Source organism: Tursiops truncatus, chromosome 3 (genome assembly GCF_011762595.2).
Source record: "Tursiops truncatus isolate mTurTru1 chromosome 3, mTurTru1.mat.Y, whole genome shotgun sequence".
NCBI lineage: Eukaryota > Metazoa > Chordata > Mammalia > Artiodactyla > Delphinidae > Tursiops > Tursiops truncatus.
The window spans coordinates 27,670,260-27,690,040 of record NC_047036.1 but is presented as its reverse complement, the minus strand read 5'-3'; the positions used below and the strand labels follow the sequence as shown (position 1 = coordinate 27,690,040).

Below are 19,781 nucleotides of genomic sequence, written 5' to 3'. Positions count from 1 at the left end.
CAAGGTAGTGAAAAGTAACCACATTTTTTGTGATTATTCAGTTTCTGAAATGCAGCATGATAGAACAGAAGAGGACTTGTAGATGTCAGCCAATGAATGAAAAGTACATATTTGGACTGTTAGAAAAATGATATAGTCAATTGCTTTTGGAAAAAATAGTGCTTTTCCTTCTTTGTGTCTCCAAAATACCCTGATGGCTGTTTGTCATGGGCAACGTCTGCTCCTTGTCGCCTGTTGTTTAGCATCATTCATGCTCTAGGGGAGTGAGTCATTTGGTTTTTGGTGCAATTTTACTTTATGATCCAAGTACTCAAATACAGGAAAGCTCGTGTATATACTCATATGGGTGCAAAAAAAAAAAAAAAGATAGTTATGAAAGGTGTAGCCCAGTTGGTACTACCTATACCTGTATTTTGGACATTCTGTTTTGTTGGAACTAGTTGAGTCAGTAGTACTATAGACTCTGAATGAGCACTCTTCCAGCACTAAAATGGCATAGCTGCCTCAGTGTTGTGACAGGTGCTTAGTTTGGGATACCCACACCTGCCAGAGTCAGGGTTGAATTTGTGTCTGCTGCACTCTGATGGCTCAAGTAGCTATACTTATAATTAAAGATTTGGTTCAGCTTGACTTTTCATTGATTTACAAGCATTTATCGTGTGCCCACTTTTTGCATAGCCTAGCAATAGGTATTAAAGAAATGAGAGCTATAAAAGTAGACACAGATTTCACTCACTTTGGAGTGATCAGTTTGCATCTGTATTGAGGCTGTATAAACCATGTGAGGGAATTTAGCTGAGTGCCATCTGCTTGACTCACCATCTACCTGGGCTGTAAGCCTCCATTCTCCATCTCAGGGGTTTTCTTACAGGCTCCTGTGCTATTATTTGAGCATAATGACTTACCTGCTAACCCAAGTAACTACCACCTTGACCAATACACTGATTTCTTTCCCCCATCAACCTCTATCCTACAGAGCTGCTATTTTCTTAGTTCTGGGCATGCCAGGTGACAGCAGTGTGGCATTCATGGCAACAACTCTGTGCAGAACACTTAATCTGTGCCAGGCATTGAGCACTTTACACCCTCCCAGCCTTTCCTTAGAAGCCACCAGAGGATAAACTAACTTACAGAAGAGTTTTCTACCAACTCAGTAGACAGTTAAGTGTCTTAGTAAGTGACCTTTGGCAGATTTGCTAAGTAGCCAATGATAGAAGAAGAATCATAGATTCAAACATTTGGAATAAGCATAGAATCTCCATCAAACCTTGTAGTTTTCACACTCTGTTCCAGGGCTTCCAAAAATGTTTGATTCTGTTATAATTTCATTTTCCAAAAGAAATAATTTAAACTATTTTTAAAAGTGCAATAAAGAACAATGCTTACACTCAAAAACAGTATATGAGTTTTAACATATCAAAAAACACCAATACATTAACTTACACAAATTAATTGGTTTTCTACAGACCTTAGAATAAAAGTCTCCCATCAACACAATTTAACTGAGAAATATCCTGAGATTACAGGTCAAGTTGTTCTAAACTGTTATCATTTACAGCTGTTTGTGTGAGTCAAGATTTTTCAATGCTGTACAAACGAAAAAACCCACAGAAAAAAATTAGGTGCTGCAGCCATATGTCTGTAACTGCCATCTGTAAACTTGATTTCAAAATTTTCTGTTCATCTTAATAGTCTCTTTTGATCCCACTGAACTATTTTTAAGCATTATGTATTGAACTTATAAAATTTCTGCTTAATAAAATCCTGATTTTTATCTACTTTATTTGCAAGATCTTGATGAAAGAAAAATAATTCTTCTGCCTAAAGTGTTTGAAAACTACTAATTTAAATCAACTTACTTTCCAATATAGGCATTTCCTTTACCAACACTCCTCGCAAAAAAAAAAAAAAAAGGCAGCCAAACTCCACTTGATCATATTCATGGAAGCACCTGTGTGAAGAGCTGAGTCTATACATTTTCTCACTTACCCCCATCCCCATCCTTCAGAGATGAAGAAACATAGTCTCAGAGAGGACAATAACTTATTCAGGGTTATAGTGTCTTATATAATGGAGCTGGAATTGAAGAATACCGTCTGTTTGATTAGGAAGCTGAGATACTTATACTAACTTATATTCCTAGGGACTTGATTAGCCTATGTGAATAGAAATATGTTTACATCCTGCATCATCTATTAGGAAATGGCCAGAACCTGATCTTGGTGCCATCACTTTCTTGGAATCTCTTCCTTTTTGGATGTTTTTCTCAGAACCCCCAAATAACTCCTCATTAAGGCTAATTTTTTAGTTGTTGCTTCTGAATATTTCAGCCCTATCAATGCTTGTTGCCAGTGAGGTTTCCAGCATATATGGAAGGTCTGACCTGAGGTCAGACAACAGTCTGCTCCTCCTGGGATAGGATCCTTCAGGGACATCTGTAAGGAATTGTTGCAATTGCACTCCCTAGGAAAGAGACTCTAAGACAGATACTAGCGTGTGGGAAGTTCAACAGGTGCGGAAGGAGAGGGAAGGAAGAGGGGTTGGGCGGGGGGAGAAGCTGGGGTGCAGAGCACAGTCTCAGCAGAGGGCTTCTCCACCCCTCGGGAAGCTCTACAGCTCAAAGGACCTTCAGAGTTGCTGCAGTTGAGGTGGGGCAGCCAGTCCTTGAAGCCCCACGTGGCCCAGACGTTGGGTGTGGTCTGCCTCAGGAAGGAGTGAGTGTCCTTGGGCAAGGAAGCTCTCTTAGGCCAAGGTGACAACTGAGGGCCAATGCTGGCAGCACTCCCAGGAGCTGGACACCTGGGAGGACCTGGGCGCCGTGCATAGAGTTTATTACAAGAGTACTTGGTGTTTAGAAAGAAACAGCCTTTAAAGAGAGTGTCATTGCGGGGAGCAACCTGGGAGATCTTCTAGCCAGAAGCCTCTCATTTCACAGACTAGGAATCTGTGGCTTCAGGAGGGAAAATGATGGAATAATAAGGATGATGTTTGCAGACACCCCAAAGCCATTCACAACCCCTTCACTATCCTCTACAAGAGAAGAGGGAAAGCTAGAAGACTTGCTAAACTGTATTCCAGGGAGCCCCAGTTCCAACCAAAGAGATAAAGATGGCAGCTTCACTGGGTCAGGCTTCTGGGAAGGATTTTAGTTGGTACTGACCAAGCTGCCCTCGGCCCCCTGCCTTTCTGCCTTTCACTCTGCCCTCTTGCTGCCTGGGGTACACCAGTCCTATCGCAACCATGCTGAGACGGCTGAGAGGAAGACAGAAGGAGTATAGCCCTTGGATTTCTTGTTATGTGGGAAAAATAAATTCCAGTCCGTTTAAAACAGGGAAGCGACATTTTTTTTCTGTTTTTTCTTTTTTCTTTTTTTTTTTTTGCTACTTGCAACGAAACTCACTTCTAACTGATAACGAGAACAGGTTATATTAAACTTATATCAGTATCTGTTCTGTGTAGGTACTTACACTCAACACTTTGTATGCATTTCCCTAATTTTATCTCCACAAGAAAATCCTACATGGAAATTTAAGGTTTTGATCTAATTCTTATGGGTATGCTAATAGATTTAGAGAATGAGTAACTTCTTAAACTCAGACTGTACAATAAAGCCAAGAGTTAGCCCTGGCCTGACTCTGCAGACTAAATATTGACCATAGAAACAGAGACTGGGATAGACCCATTACCTTAAGAACAAATGCATTGAATTTTGAATTTTACCTAAGATGATGTTCATGTTTTTTTTAAAAAATAGATGATTTTATGGCCAAGGAGCTCTAGTGGGAGGAGAAGAGCCCCAAAAACTGTTGGTATTATGACAAATGCTAGGTTTATTAAACTTACGTATCTTGCCTTTTGAAATCAATTTTTTAAACATTTAAGCATTCTGACAAAATTATTACGTTTAGTAAACAATTTATAATAAGTTGCAATTCCAAATTTAGTGTCACAGTTCCTAACCATTTTAACTAAAAGAACATAAACGTACAGTAAATAGCCAACATTGCTACATTTAGCGTAGTCTAAAACATCAATGAAGTGGGTTTAATTCATTTTTAACAATTCTATTCCTGTTTTCATACCTTTCTATAGTTATGGTAGAATATATTAATTTTAATGCCTTCTTATGTTTGCTGTATATTTTGATATATTTGGAGATTGCAATATTACCTTATCAGAAAGTAAAAAACATACTATTTTAGACCAGCCGAAGTTACAGAGTTTTGGTAATTATTTGACTGATTTTTGGTTGGGTTTTTGGTCAGGACTTCTTGTTTGGTTTTGTTTTTGTTTATTTGTTTTCCCTCAAGCTGATCTGAGCCTGGTCATTAAACTGGGCTTCTTTTTTAAGTTAAATGTTACTTATTAAAGCAATAAAACATTTTTAAGTTATGCCTTTTGCTTAAGGTTTAGTATTTCTTAAAATCTGGCAAGGAACCGCACACAGTCCAATCAGACTTCACTTACAAGGCACAAGTTCAGACGTAAAATTATTAAGAGTTTTAAGACAGTGACAACAGAGCATTCAACCAAGTGTGAGGCCCAGGGTGACGGCACAGGACTCACACCCAAGGAGTCCTGCATGTAAATGGATTTTAGAAACTAGATATTTTTAAATGGTGAAACTCAAATTGCAATCTACTCACAGAACATGAAACGCACTCAAATTTTTCCTTGACCTAAGAAATAATTTTTATCCTTCTTAGCAAGTTTTAGCTTTCGCTTCTAACGATCACTTCGTAAGATCATTATCCAAAAATGTTGGGCCGCCCCATTTTAGCAGAATTGAAAATTCAGCCTGCGATTCAGTGAGTTCATTCAGTTCCCTAAGCTTCCTTTGAGAGGGTTAATCAGACAGTGCAAGGGAAAAGTTCACCAGTCCATTAGTTTTAGAATTTTCACTCAGCTGAAAAAATGGATTGAAAAGCTAGAAGAAAAAAATCCCACGAGCCCGACGAAAGGATGTGTCTAGGCAGATGAGTGTATCTGAGACGGTGAAACACTCAACTCTGTGGTTGTTATGGAACCGATGAGGTTGGTATCTGGGAGAGAGACTCTCTGATAGTCGGGTTGACCTTTGAGAACTAAGACCATCCGTTGCTCCTCCTGCCTCTTGGGGCAGCGCCCTGTGTCACAGGCCCACCTAATGACATACCCAGAGCGCCAGGAAAGCCAGAGAGGCCAGACGAAAGGGGAGGGAAGCAGGACTTCAGAGTCCACCTTGTAAACTGCTTCAGTAGCCCTGAACCTTCAATTCACAATGGCCGCTTTCGAGCACAGCGTTCCTTCTGGCCTTGGGCACGCCTGTGGGTCGTAGGTGTGCAGGCGCTGGGGGTCACAGCAGCAGGTGTGTGTGCTGCTGTTGTTTTCAGCACAGATTATTTACTAGGTGTCCCTAAGACTCCATAGACCACTGTACTTACATTCCCTAGAAATCTGTTTCTTCCTTACTTCAGTTAGCCTGTCTAATCTTGAAGGATGTACAAATCCAGTATCACAGAAGCAAGATAAAGGGAAGTTTCAAAATGAGGGCCTCTCCTCATAGAGGTGTGTCATGATTATCACAGGGGTCTCCTTGGCCCTCCTTTGAGGGCCAAGACATTATTTATAAATTGAATATATACTGCTTATAAAAATGCAAGTGTGTACAATAGAGTGAAATAAAAATAGATTCTTCTTAGCCCACCCACACTTATCCCTCAGAGGCGAGCGTTGTTAGCTGCAGGTTTCCATTTGCGCACAAGTGGACTCATACTTTGCCAGTTCTGCAACTTTTTGACTCACGGAGCAGAACACCATGGCATTACGGCTCACCTCATTCCTCTTAGTGACTGCATAGCCTTCCATTATGTAAATGCAATTTAAGTCATTTGTCCGTTTCTTCCTGGATAAAAAGTTAATTGCTGCAATGAACATCCTTGACCTCTGTCACTGAGGTCAAGGTTCATTTTTATGAATGAGTTGATAATCTCTTAGGATCAAGTTGATCTCTTTGCCATCTGGTCCAAAGGTTTCTCCCTAACAGTATCTATCACTGCCGTGTCAGTTAATTAGTAAACATGGGTTAAGAGCCTTTGCTGAGTGTAATGATCTGCTGGTATTCATTAGGAAAGGTTAATGGTAATAACTACCACATTAAAACAACCAGATACCTTATTAGAGGTTTCAGTGTGCTATCCTCTGACAGTCACCTCTGTGCAGAGACCAAAAAGGCCTTGGGCAAGATGTAAGAGTCGGGACTGGGATCTGAACCCCTATGCATCTAACTCCAACGCTCATGTGAAGGAGAGCCTCCTCCTATGCTTTTCAGTCCTCACCAATGTGTGTCTGTTTCTTCCTTCTCACACTGTGGGCGCCAGTAGCAGCTGATCAATGTGCAGATGACTGGGGTGCCCTTGAGGACATCGCAGTTTGGTTGAGGAGCTTGTAAAATCCATAGTCTTGGAAGCATAGAGCCGGGAGGACCTCAGTAGGCATTGTACCAGCTTTGAACCAGGTTCATAGTCACAGAAAAGGAAAGTCATGGAACCACCTACTGACCTAGCAGGATATGGAATTCTTTATGCTAAACTGGCAAGACAGCGATTATTTAGAAAATGGTAAAACAAAGCACGAAATCAGTGCAGAATTGATTAGAAATGGCACAATGGAATAATCTGAAGGAGAAGAGGATATTTCAGGAAAAATCGGTATATGTGTGGGAAAGAGAATTGAGCCAGCTTTTGACTGCTCTGAAAGAAGGTTGGAATGATAGAAGCACAGCTTATGGGGTAACTGCCAGGACCTTTAGAATTCACCAGGTCATGATAAGGAGGTGAAATCAGCAACAATAACCACTGTCATTTGTCAAGCACTTACTGTATACCAGGTACCACGCTGAGTGCTTGACGTACAGTCTCTGTCTTAATCCTCACTACTAATTACCCTGCAAGGTAGGTATTATTATCCCCATTTTTCAGATGAGGAAACTGAGTCACAGAAAGGTTAAGTAACTTTCTCAAGGTAATATTAGACGTTCATGAGCTAGAATCTGCTACATCTGCTCTCTATAGAAGTAATGGCTTTTACATCTGCTCTCTAAGAAGTAATGGCTTTTACATCTGCTCTCTATAGAAGTAATGGCTCCAGAGGCTAAAGATTCTCACCATATTTAAGACCCATGAAAGATTATTAAAATGGAGTCCAGTGGGTATTCTACCAAGTTTGCTTCTCAGATATGATCCATGAATAAATGCATTGCCTAATAACATGAAGAGTGGTTACTTTAAATATCTCATCAAAGCATTTGTTTTTTGTTAAAAATAATTCTGTGCCTGTAGGTTAGGAGTTAATAGCGTGAGCTCTAAGCTAAACCATCAGCTTTCTACTGTACCACTCATACTGTGAGATCTTGGAAAACTTAATCTCTCTGCGCCTAAATTTTCTCTTCTAAATGGGGATAATAAAAGAACTAACATCATAGGGTAGTTGTGATGGTTAAAATGAAATCAGATAACCACTGCAAAGCACAAGAAGATCTGGAAAATAAAGTCAAGTAATACATTGGCTGTTATTTGAACAAAGCAACTTTCCCTTAGCTCACTAAATAAACAAGACTAGCAAAAGCCTCTGGGTAGTTTCATCCTTCAGGGAGGGAGTCAAACAGCACAAGCCCAGAGGGAGTAAAACTAAGGTAGACATTGGAACTTGACCATTCTGGAATTCAGTGCAATGCTTGCCTTTGGATGGGGGTTTACTTGCTGTGAGGACCCGTTTTTACAACCCTGAGAGTGAATGCCTTCTTAGAATTCACACCCTCAGGCACCTCTAGTCCCAGCCCTCCCCAGCAGGCTGGAACAGGTAATTCCTTTAGAAAAGCTCCAGAATAATTCAGGGCTGCTTCACCTTTGTGCTTCATGTGTCCAAATAGAAAATCTCAAATCTAAATTCTAAAGCTCAAATCAAAGCTTTTGAAAAAGTGTTTCCCCCGCCTCCATCCTTCTACTTGTTGTTTCCTGAAATGATTCCCTGGACTCAGCACACCTGGATGGATGCTCTCGTCTCTCAGAGAGCAGAATTGCTCCCAGGTGGCTCCCTCTAAGCACTTCTATTCAAGTTCAGGCAGTCACAGAGCTAATCATGCTGCCGGGCATGAAGATTTACAGTAGGACTGAATTATGCCTTGTCTCCGGGGTCTGCTGGCCCTTTTCCGACGGCACTTTGTGATCTCTCCAGCTCATTTTAACTTTATTCATTTTCTCAGACAACTTATCCACTGCAGTTTATATAAAATCAGTTGGTATTCTTTATTTGCGTTTACCTTTCTCCTTTAAGTTTTAAACAGATGCTTTAGAGATTGTCTCAAGTTCCTCCAGAGTTTTAGTGTTTGAGTTTTACTCTGTTATATTTGTGTAAGCTGTACACTTTCTTTACCACATGGACCATTGCATCCTTGAGCAGCCCTACCTAGAGCTGTGCACGTTGGCCTTGCATTTGGGGCCCATCCACCCTGAGGTGGGTCCGAGGCAAACGGCCTTACGGGTGGTCTCCTTGAGCCCTCAGCTGGTCACACCACCAAGAAACTTAACAGCCCTTCCCCCAGTAAACAGACCCAGAAGAGATCCCAAAAGGATCTTTCTGAAGAGGATATTCTCAAATTTTTCACTTAAGAAGAAGACGTAATATTCAAGGAAAATTAGCTATTTGAATTCTTATCATATACAGATATTACCTGTTAAAATTTTTAGGACAATTTATGTTTTAAAAGTTACCTCTTTTTCTGGTTATTCAAAGTACCTACGTATAGATACACATTTTATTAAGTAAATCTTTAGAACGATTCTGTGCAGGAGATCACTCACCAGGGAACAGAAAATTGAACCTTAGAATGGATTCAGTGCAGGACCCAGCATGATGGGATGGGCCACTATGATAAGCAAGGTGGCTTCTGCTTTAGCAAAACAGCAGATCTTTTGTTTCTCTGTGGTTGTAAACCTATGTCCAAGGACTTCTTGGACTTGAGAACAAGGGAGAATATTTGTTGGGGGTGGTTTATGATAGTGGCAGTGGTGTTAGTCATGAGCTGGCCCCATGGGAGCATGTCCCCTGGTGGTCTGCTTACTTTGCTGCAAAATACCAGGCAAACATGATGCTTGTCTGGAGTCCTGCGTCACTGGTTGCTATGACTTATTTTCTAGGTTAACCCCAGATGCTCACTGCCTTATTTTTATAAGCACAGTTCAACATGGGATTGAAAGGTCTCATCATTTGTAACAAAAGGCATAGCATTTTAAAGCAATCTTCCCAGTTTAATTTGTTGTAAAACGCTTTAAAAGAAAGAAGCCTGCACTACAGCATGTGTCACAGAAAGGGAAAAGATGGGAATCTCCAGATAAATGACACTTGGGGATTCATACATACAAAATCCTGGGGGAAGGGTGCTGAGCAAGAAAGCTAACTTGCAAGGATTTGTCTCTTTTTCACTTCAGCACGTCCTTGTGAGCTCTACTGCCGACCCATAGATGGCCAGTTTTCCGAGAAAATGCTGGATGCTGTCACTGATGGTACCCCTTGCTTTGAAGGCGGCAACAGCAGAAATGTCTGTATTAATGGCATATGTAAGGTATTGGGTATGTTTCCTTAATCTACAACTTTATAAAACCGTGATTTTTATTAATTCGGCAAGTCAGATGTGCTAATCTTTTGCTTTCGCGGTACTTGCATGTGGTCTGGTATTTTTATATGGTCTGTGAGACAAGACTCTTCAGTGTTCATCAAAAATCACAGTTAAGAACTGAATGTCCTCCTGCTGTCATCTTCATTTCTTGATCTGTTGATGTGCTCTGTGATATTATTTTAGGCGTGAAGCTGGGTCAAGTTGAAGAAGAACCAAATTAAAGGAGGAATTACTAGGAAAAGGCAACTCAGATTATTTCAGTGGTATTGAATTGTTTGTTGGTTACTTGCCAACAGAGTTAGTTAAATTTGAGGAAAAACTGAAATTAATAATTGTATAGTGTTTTTCACAGAGCATTTTGACATTTCATTCTCAATTGATCACCAACATGAGGTCTTCTGATTTCGATTTAACTTTTTCACATTGACTCCATTAAAAAATTGACTCCAATTAAAAAATTCTGCCCAGGGCTTCCCTGGTGGCGCAGTGGTTGAGAGTCCGCCTGCCGATGCAGGGGACACGGGTTCATGCCCTGGTCCGGGAAGATCCCACATACTGCGGAGCGGCTGGGCCCGTGAGCCATAGCCGCTGAGCCTGCGCGTCTGGAGCCTGTGCTCCGCAACGGGAGAGGCCACAGCAGTGAGAGGACCGCCTACCGCAAAAAAAAAAAAAAAATTCTGCCTTTATATAAAGTACTTAGATCTGATTTTTTAATGCTTTTATGTGTACAAACATTGAAGAATTTATCCCCATTGCTCACAGTCTGTTTTGCAAGGAACTGATGAACAAGTTTTGTGATCCAACACTCAGGCATAAATCTCAGTTTAAAGAGAAGGTGTTTTTAATCAGTGAAAAAAGAAACTACATAAAAATACTCAATTAACTATTAGTAAAGCATAATGGCTTAGTGCTCAGGCTCTAGAATATGAACCCAATACCACTATTTCCTAGCTGTATAACTCTATACGTCTTTCTAAGACTCAGTTATCTTTCATAAAATTGGGATATTAACATATTTTAGATTAAATAAGGTCATATAGGTTAAGCCCTTAACAGAGCCCCTGGCACACAATAAACTCTTAATATATTTTATTTGTTTTTGCAAATAATTATCACAATTTTTTCCACTGGACCGAATTGTTGCCATGAAAAGCTCCTGCCCATAAATTGTTAGCACCCTGGGAAGGTGAATTTATCACCTTGCAGTTACTGATGGACTTATTCCAGTAGCGACCAAGGCACAGGAGGCAACATGATGATTCCCAGGACTGAGTGAGCTAACAAGCCATCCTTTCTAGATTGGAAAGGGCTCAGGCAGAATTCTCTTCCTGACACGCTAATTACCACTGTAGCTACAAAGAGCCAAAAATAATTAATATATTTTAGGTTAGACCTGTTCCCTAGAGCAGGAAAAAGTTTATTTAGATAATTTAGGCCCAAACAGCCCCATTGCCATTTAATACAGTGGTTCTCAGGCCTGGCTGCCTATTAGAATCAGCTGGAAAGCTTTTAAAACCTACTGATGCCTGGCTCTCTATCCACCCTATTGATTCAGAATAGATGTGATTTGGTCCTGAGTATTGGTATTTTTAAAACTCCTCAGGTGATCGCCATATGCTGCTAGGGCTGAGAACTTTAGTCATCAAAATATCGATGTGATGCTAAAATTATCTTTTACACCTAAATACCTTTGCATGCATAGAGACAGTATCTTTAGCTTGTGATGGAAAAAGAAAGATATTTTGAACAAAACATGAGGGGTCTTGGGTATCTCTCTTGAAACCAGTTAAATCAGCTTAATAGAATAAGCCCAATTCTCTCAGCTTTCCTTTTTCTTTTTGGAAACCAGTTAAGGCTTTTAGAAAGTTTAATTACTTTCTGTCTACACCACACTGAGTTAAGTTTTTAAGCAGAAAAAAATATGTCAAATCAAGTTTACCTTAATAGCCTAAATACAGTTTATCTTTTAAAGATCCAGATTGTAGTTATTTTCAGCTTTTGTTAGTCTTCTTATTCATTTACCACAGTTTTTTCAAAGGGAATTGAACGTGTATTGATATAAAAAGTTACACCATCAGAGAAAAATATATATGTGCCTAATTCATCTTCTTTGTGGATACGAAAATATTTGCTTATATTCATATAAATACTTGTATTTGCTTATACTTATATACTTAGCTGTCTATTTGGAAATTATGATATTTGCCAACATTTTGGCATCTTAGATTTGCAGACTTTGTTGTCGAGGAAATTATCGAATGTTGATCAGAACTGAATTTGTTTTAGGAAGTATCTGTCTATGCCCCTCCCCCAATTTTTTAACTGGTACTGAACTCCTAAGCTGCTTTTTTTCTATTTATTGAATTTTTTTCTACTATTTCGTTTACTTAACTGTATCTACACAAGACCAAGATTTTTAAGTAAAGTTGTATTTACAGTTAAATTATTTTCTCCTTTCCTTTTTTAATCACAAGTACAACATGCGGTAAGCTTTTAAATATATGAGCAGATATTCCCACCCCTCTTCCACCTGTCCCAGCTCTGCAGTCTTACCTGCTGTCTTAAGACAGGCTGCTAACCATCCAACTTGCTCACCCCTTTCTCTTGGTAACCAGTTCTTTGACTTTCAGTTCCTTCACTCGTCCCTTTTCTCCCAGTTAGCAAAGCTTTGGCTTCATTTCTTCCCCAAACAGCCTGGATGCCCTGAACTTGCACATCAGCCATCCCCTAGATTTCTCCTCTCAGCCTTCCATCAACCTCTTTCCCCAGGACCCTGATTCTGACCAACCCAACCACATTGATTTTTTGTTCTGACAAGCAGTCTACTATACACTTCTTAAAATAATAATTCAACTTTGTGAATTTATGCCCTTACAAAGTCAGTGTCTTCAACCCCAGCCGAGTCCTTAACCTTACTCGACAATCTTCCTACCTGCCCTAAGTTAGCTCCCCTTCCCGTTGCTCTCAGAAACTCTCCTGAACCTTCTTTGTTCTCTCTCAAGGCCATTTTGGCCATCTCAGTGATTGACTGAACACCCCAAAATCAATTTCTCTGGGCCAGATGTCTTTCTAGAAGGCCGCATCCTATCTCTTGGCCCTTAAAATTATGGTGAGGAAAGCACTATTTCTGCTGTCCCGTTTATTAAAGGACAATATCATTTACCTGTTCTCAGTTAAGCATAACTGGCATTATCTTCACACTAAAGTTTCATTAGCTGGGAATGAATCTCCTCTTGGAATCAGGCATCTTTCCAGTCTCTACCTTTGCCAAGGAACTGTAGAAAGAAATGATGACATTCTAAGTGGCTTAGGTCAAGACGCCAGTTGGTATTTCAGTCCTCAGTTACTTGAGAATTTACTAAGTAAAACAGTAAAACTCATAAGGAAGAAATGAGAATTGGTAAGAATATGTATTACTTATTCGCTCACGTAGGGCTGAAAGCCTAGTGAAAGACTGGGACCTGACTTCTCTAAGTAATACTCAAGATAGGATGCTCTTCAGTTCAAATGACAGGGTCAAGAATTGATGATACACTTCTGCATGGGAAAGGAAACAGTCATCGGAATAAAGAGGCAACCTACAGAATGGGGGACAATATTTGCAGACCATATATGCAATAAGGGGTTAATATCTAAAATGTATGAGAAACTCCTACAGCTCAACAGCAGAAATACAAATAACCTGATTTAAAAAATGAGCCAAGTACTTGAATAGACATTTCTCCAAAGAAGATATACAGATTGCCAACAGGTATATGAAAAGGTGCTCAACATCATTAAACATAGAGAAATACAAGTGAAACTCATGAGATATCACCTCATACCTGTTAGGATGGCTATCACCAAACACAAAAGGTAACAAGTATTGGTGTGGATGTGGAGAAATTGAAAACCTGTGCACCGTTGGCGGGAATGTACAATGGTGCAGCCACTATGGAAAATAGTATGGAGATTCCTCAAAAAAATAAAAATATTTATTTTAATTAAATTAAAATATTTATTTTTAAATTAAATTTAAAATATTTAATTTTTACCCTATGACCCAGCAATGTCAGTTCTGGGGTATGTATCCAAGAGAATGAAATCAGGATCTTGAAGTGACATCTGTACGCCCGTGTTCATAACAACATTATTCACTAGTCAAGATACGGATGGAAACAACCCAGATGTTCATCAACAAACGGATAAAGAAAATGTGGTATATACATACCATGGAATATTACTCAACTTTAAAAAAGAAGGAAATCTTGACATTTTGACAACATGGGTGAGCCTGGAGAACGTTATGTTAAGTAAAATAAGTCAGTCGCAGAAGGATAAATGCTACAGGATTCCACTTATATGAGAACCTAAAATAGTCTAACTCATCGAGGCAGAGAAGAGGATGGTAGTTGTCAAGGGAACAGTGGAGAGTTGCTGTTCAATGGGTATAAAGTTTCATTTACGCAAGATGAATGAGTCCTAGAGCTCTGCTGTACAACGTATTGCCTGTGGTTAACAACACTATATTGTGCCCTTAAAATTTTGTGACGAGGGTAGGTCTCATGGTAAGTGTTCTTACCACACACGTACACAAAAGGGACACAAGGAAACTTCTGGAGCTGATAGATATGTCTATTGTCTTGATTGTGGCAATGGCTTCACAGGTGTTTGTATGAGTCCAAACTCATCAAATTATAAAATTAAATATGTGTAGTATTTTATGTATCAGCTACACCCCCAAGAAAGCTGTTTTTTAAAGAAAGAAATAATGATAGGAAATTAAAGGGATTTTCTTTTTTTAAAAAGAAATGCAGCCTGTTGGGAGGCTATCTGGCCGCCTTAGAGGCACATCGGAGGAGAGCCATACTGGATCAGAGCCTCTCTGATCCGGCTGAAGGCAGAAAGACAGTATTGCTGTGGCCCTGTTGCCAGAGCGCAGGACGTGGAAGAGAGGAATGTCTGTTTATTTTCCCCTGAGAGTCTTACATTTTATGTATAGCAAGGAGGACGGGCTTCAGCCTCCTTCGGTCATGTACTCAGTTCGGTGTTGAGTGTGCCGTGCGCAGCTGATGGAGGAACAGAAGGGTGAAGTCTCCACAAGAACCACACACTATGCCGTGGGCCAGCCTACTGGGGTGTGTGTGTTTCCTTCCCTGCCCCTGCCCCCCAGGGATGCAGGCATATATTGCTGGAGGAGAAAGATGGGCTCAAGGTATTTGTTTTTCTGGCTTTCTTTCCTTTTTCCTTCACATGTTTTATCCATCCCCTCCTGGTAGAGATTGTTTTTAAACACTTCAGTATGTTGCAAAGTATGTTTCCCTGGCTGGTTCCAAATCAGTGAAGGAATGATGGTCACTGAGAATGGGATTTGTAAAGGTCAGCTTATTAGAGGATGCTCAAGCTTGACGTAAACATATCACTTGTGACGGGTTGACATTTTGCTTATAACCAGTGAAGGCACACATCCAGACAATTTCTTTCTTTTCCATTGTGATTAGTGTTGTTACGTTTTTTTAATCTCTTATCAGTTTATTTTTCCCAACTGGGTCAAGTAGCACCGTCTTTGGATCTAAAGGAAGTTAGACATGGTTAACCTGAGTAATGGCGCTATTTTTGTCTGTGGGCCTTAATTCTTTAGAATTAAGGTGGAGGGAGGGTGTATTTAAAGACCTAAATGGTTCTTCCTTTCAGTCGATCTGCGGTGGCTTTAAAATAAGAAAGGAAATTATCTTTGAGAGAGAAAAAACTACCTGGGCACCATTCTTCTTCCCAAACAGAAAAGAAAAATCCAATTAATATAATATGGTGTAGGGACTTTGCTGGTAGTACAGTGGTTAAGGATCCACCTGCCAATGCAGGGGACATGAGTTCAAGCCCTGGTCTGGAAAGATCCCACATGCCGCAGAGCAACTAAGCCCATGTGCCACAACTACTGAGCCTGAACTCTAGAGCCCGTGAGCCACAACTGCTGAGCCCGCACGCCACAACTACTGAAGCCCACGCGCCCAGAGCCCGTGCTTTGCAACAAGAAAAGCCACCGCAGTGAGAAGCCCGCACACTGCAAAGGAGAGTAACCCCTGCTCGCCGCAACTAGAGAAAGCCTCCACGCAGCAACGAAGACCCAATGCAGCCATAAATAAATAAATACATAAATAAATAAATAAAAATTGAAAAAATATATAATATGGTGTTTCTTCTACCACTTTCTTCTACCACTGAAATGTGGTTAAGGAATATAGGCCGTAGAAGAGAGCAAGGAACAAAAGACTTCAGTGGATGTTCACGTGTTTTCCATGACTTTCCATCTGAGTGTTAACGATTCTCTGGTATTTGATGCTACCAAACACCCCAAGTTTAATTACTCTCCTTTTCCAGAATGGGAATTGGATGGGAAAGCCTTGGCCGTATTGGGGGGTGGAGGAGAAGGAACCAGTGGAGAGGGAAGGATGATGACTTGGGAGGACCAATGGACAGAACACTGAGAAGTGGTCAGGTCCAGAGCACAGGAACAAGATTAGGCCTGGCTCAGGGCAGAAATGACCAGTTCCTCCTCTGCAGCTGGAGGAAAGGAGGTCAGGATGGCTGGGATATGGCTACATGTGACAGGTGGTGGGGCTGGGGTCATAGGAGGCTCCAAAGGATCTGCTGATGGGTCTGCAGGTCCGAGATCTCATCCCTCACGGGACTGGAATGGTCTCAGCATGAAGCCAGGTTTTCCCCCAGGGCTGCCAGTTCAGACAGGAACCAGAGAGAATATCCCCAGTGAGGAATGTAAAGGGAATGAACGACTAAGTATAGGTGGAGTCATTCCGTCATCCCTGGGAATCTCATTAGAGAGGAGGGGGCATGAGGTTTGCACATCTGAAAGGGATTTGCTGCTCCACCGACAATGATTCCAAGACATTTTCATGGTTCCACTTTTGGAAGTGTGTTCAATTCTGCTTCTCACTCAGGGGAAATTGCAGATGCATTCAGTGTGTACCTCTTTCCCCTCAAAGCAAGTATTTCCTTTAGCATCAGTGGGTGCTTTGGGTATTCTTCTGGCCACCACCAGGAAGAGGAAACATTTATCTTGTATCTGCCCCCGCCACAATCTCATCCAGAGCAAAATGGGGGGAAGGAGGAGTCGAAAGTCCAGGGTAGGTGTGGCCTCTCCCGCCTGAGTCATTCGTCCTCAACCTCTCTTCCCCACAGATGGTCGGCTGTGACTATGAGATCGATTCCAACGCCACGGAGGATCGCTGTGGTGTGTGCCTTGGGGATGGCTCAGCCTGTCAGACCGTGAAGAAGGTGTTTCAACAGAAAGAAGGATCTGGTAATAAACACATAAATAATTGAGGTGGCAGGGGACTGAGAATGAAGGTCAAGATGGAGTGTTACTCTTTTTAAGCAGATTGTGACTTTCACAGAATTCAAAATGGGTATAGCCTTCACTACAAAGGGATAAAAGTTCCTTGGCAGTTTTAGGAAAGGGGTTGAATGCTAAGCAATTACAGGAAGCATCACGTTGCACTAGGGATCTAAGATGGCTTAGTGGCTGTGCACAGGACCAGGTTTAAGAGTGTGATCCGGACTTCCCTGGTGGCGCAGTGGTTGAGAGTCCGCCTGCCGATGCAGGGGACATGGGTTCCTGCCCTGGTCCGGGAAGATCCCACATGCCGCGGAGCGGCTGGGCCCATAAGCCATGGCTGCTGAGCCTGCAAATCCGGAGCCTGTGCTCCGCAACGGGAGAGGCCACAACAGTGAGAGGCCTGCGTACCACAAAAAAAAAAAAAAAGAGTGTGATCCCTGGAGAGGATCCAGAGCTGAAGGCCAATGGACCGAGACCTGGGGGAGAGAAGGGATGAAGAGCTGGCTGAGGAGGGTGCAGACCTAGGAGCAGGTTCTGTAACTGAGGGCAGAGAAGCCAACAGTGGGTTTAAAGGCAGAAGAGTTGGGGTGTAGCTTCAGGACCAGAGGAGAGGCGAGGCAGGGTTGCTTCAATTTGCTCTTATTCCCAGCTCCTCCCTGTAAGGGAGTCCCAGCCAGTGGTGCCTTAAGGCTCTCCAGGTGGCTTCTCCCATCTAACATGCGCTCCTTACTCATATCGCACTATTCCTTTCCCATGATTACCTTTTTCGAGGTTTCTTCCTTGTGCATCTTTGGGCTGTTGACAATCCTCGGGGCATGGAGAGCCCATCCTCATCCCAAATCAGCTGTGACCCTGCAGACTGTCTTCAGTAAAGACAGTTCCCATGATCCCTTGACACCAGCAGTTGCTGAAGGCGTCTTGGGAGGAGGCTAAGTTAGGCCTGGAGATGATGAAGACAGCTGAGAGCATCTTAGTTTAGTCCCCCTCGTCCCCTCCTCCCCAAGAGGTACCCTGAGACAGGAATTCAGGTACCATTAGTTTGTATGGAGGTCGGAGAATCCTGGGAAACACCAGTAGGGCATTGGAGGCAGTGAAACAGAGAAAGGGAGGCAGCCAGAAAGGAAGTGTCATTAAGCCAGTTATTATATAGGAGCCAGTGTAGAAGTTGTACTTCCAAAGTTTTCCCGCCCAGGAGGGAAGGCGTTGAGAGTACACACCAGCTCCCACTAGCCATTGCTTGACGCTGCTTTGGGGAGGTGGGGAGATCTGGTTGTTAATTCTCTAAATTCCAAGGAATGGAGGTACTGGAAATAGGGTAGCCAGGGGGCACCACCCAGGTAGAGCCAGAGGGGATGGGGCAGTATCCCACACTGGGGCTGGGGTGATGCCTAGGGTGGAAGTCAGATATAGTGGGGCACCTCCCTTCTAGACTTGCTTAACACCCGGGATGAAGTTACTGTGTATGCCCCTGAGTATCAGGTGTGGTCATTAAATGACCTATTTTTCCCTAGCACACATCACCAAAATTTGGACTTAATCCATTGACTTCCTAAAACTACCACTCTAGACTCCTCTGGCCTTAATTGTCTTCTCTAGACCTCACCAGTGCCAGACCCTCTGACCACTGAATCAAGTCCTGGTCTTATTCACACTGACCTGCTTTGTTTTGATGCTGGGAACAAGGGACCACATTCTCTGAGCATTCTGGAACTCTCCTACGACTAATTGTGTCACTTAACTCAGTGCCCAAACCACCAGCCTTGATTCCTACCTCTTTTATTTAATCATGACCAGAATGTGTGTAACTTTTGTTTGAAATCTTTTTATGGAACTAGAACAATTACTGTATAAAATTCACCTTTAATTTTATATTTTAAATGATACATTTGTATATCTATTGAGTAGATTTGATGCACATAGTAATTTTACGTCTTTTGGCACAAGAAGTTAATTCAATTTCCACTGTCTGATATACCTCACATACAATTTTTCACTTTTACAATTCAGCATGTTGAAAAAAAATCTATAATCTAAAAAGCAGAGGAAAGACACAATGTCCCTGTTTTTCAACTCTTGCTGCCAGTATCCATATCTTTAGAATAGGAGATCCCTGAAATGGAGTAAAAGCAGCAGCTCCCTGGAATTATGTGTGTACCTGACCACCTGGATCCCATCTACTTATTGATTCTGTGTGTTTATGTGCTTAGTTCTTCCGGCTGTAGTTCCCTAGACTCTGCCACTGATCTTTATGGTCAAAAGATTAAATTCATATAGAGTTAGGAATTGACAACAATTACAAGTTATGCTAAAATTACCATCTTAATCCCATAATGAGGCATGTTCTGGACTTTTGCTTGCGGCTCCCTAGGCTCTGTGACAAAATGAAAATGATCATGAACGAATGGAACCCATTAAGAACACTCACAGCACAGGCTGGAGGGCTGTGGCCGCAGTGTGGGTGTAGGGTCTATACAAGTCTGGGCGGTGGGACATGAGACCCTTTTAAGAAGAAATGATATGACTTCATGACTCAGAGTTGCTCCTAGGCTGTTCCGTAAGGTTCAATTTCTTTGCTGTAGATTCAAGAGAAAATAGGGACCTTTCTAAGATTTTAGGGAGGGTGAATGACCTGAGGAGGTCAGTGTCATAGAAAGACTAGTTTGCCAGCAACATACAAAGTTGCCCAGAAAAGGAGAGCCCAGTGCTGGGAACCCAAACATTAACCCAGGTTCAGGAGATAAGGGCCTGGACTAAAGAAGTTCATGTAAAGGGGATGAGAATCATATAAGAAAA

At 41.7% G+C, this 19,781-nt stretch overlaps 1 protein-coding gene across 1 annotated transcript in view; it reads left to right on the top strand.

The window, feature by feature from the left end:
• ADAMTS12 (ADAM metallopeptidase with thrombospondin type 1 motif 12) overlaps positions 1–19,781 on the top strand; it is a 374,445-nt gene that overhangs the window by 245,721 nt on the left and 108,943 nt on the right. Inside the window, exons 13-14 of the mRNA XM_033852779.2 lie at positions 9,468–9,601; positions 16,832–16,952. Of these exons, the coding sequence (XP_033708670.1) occupies positions 9,468–9,601; positions 16,832–16,952 (255 nt within the window). The remainder of the gene's footprint in view (positions 1–9,467; positions 9,602–16,831; positions 16,953–19,781) is intronic.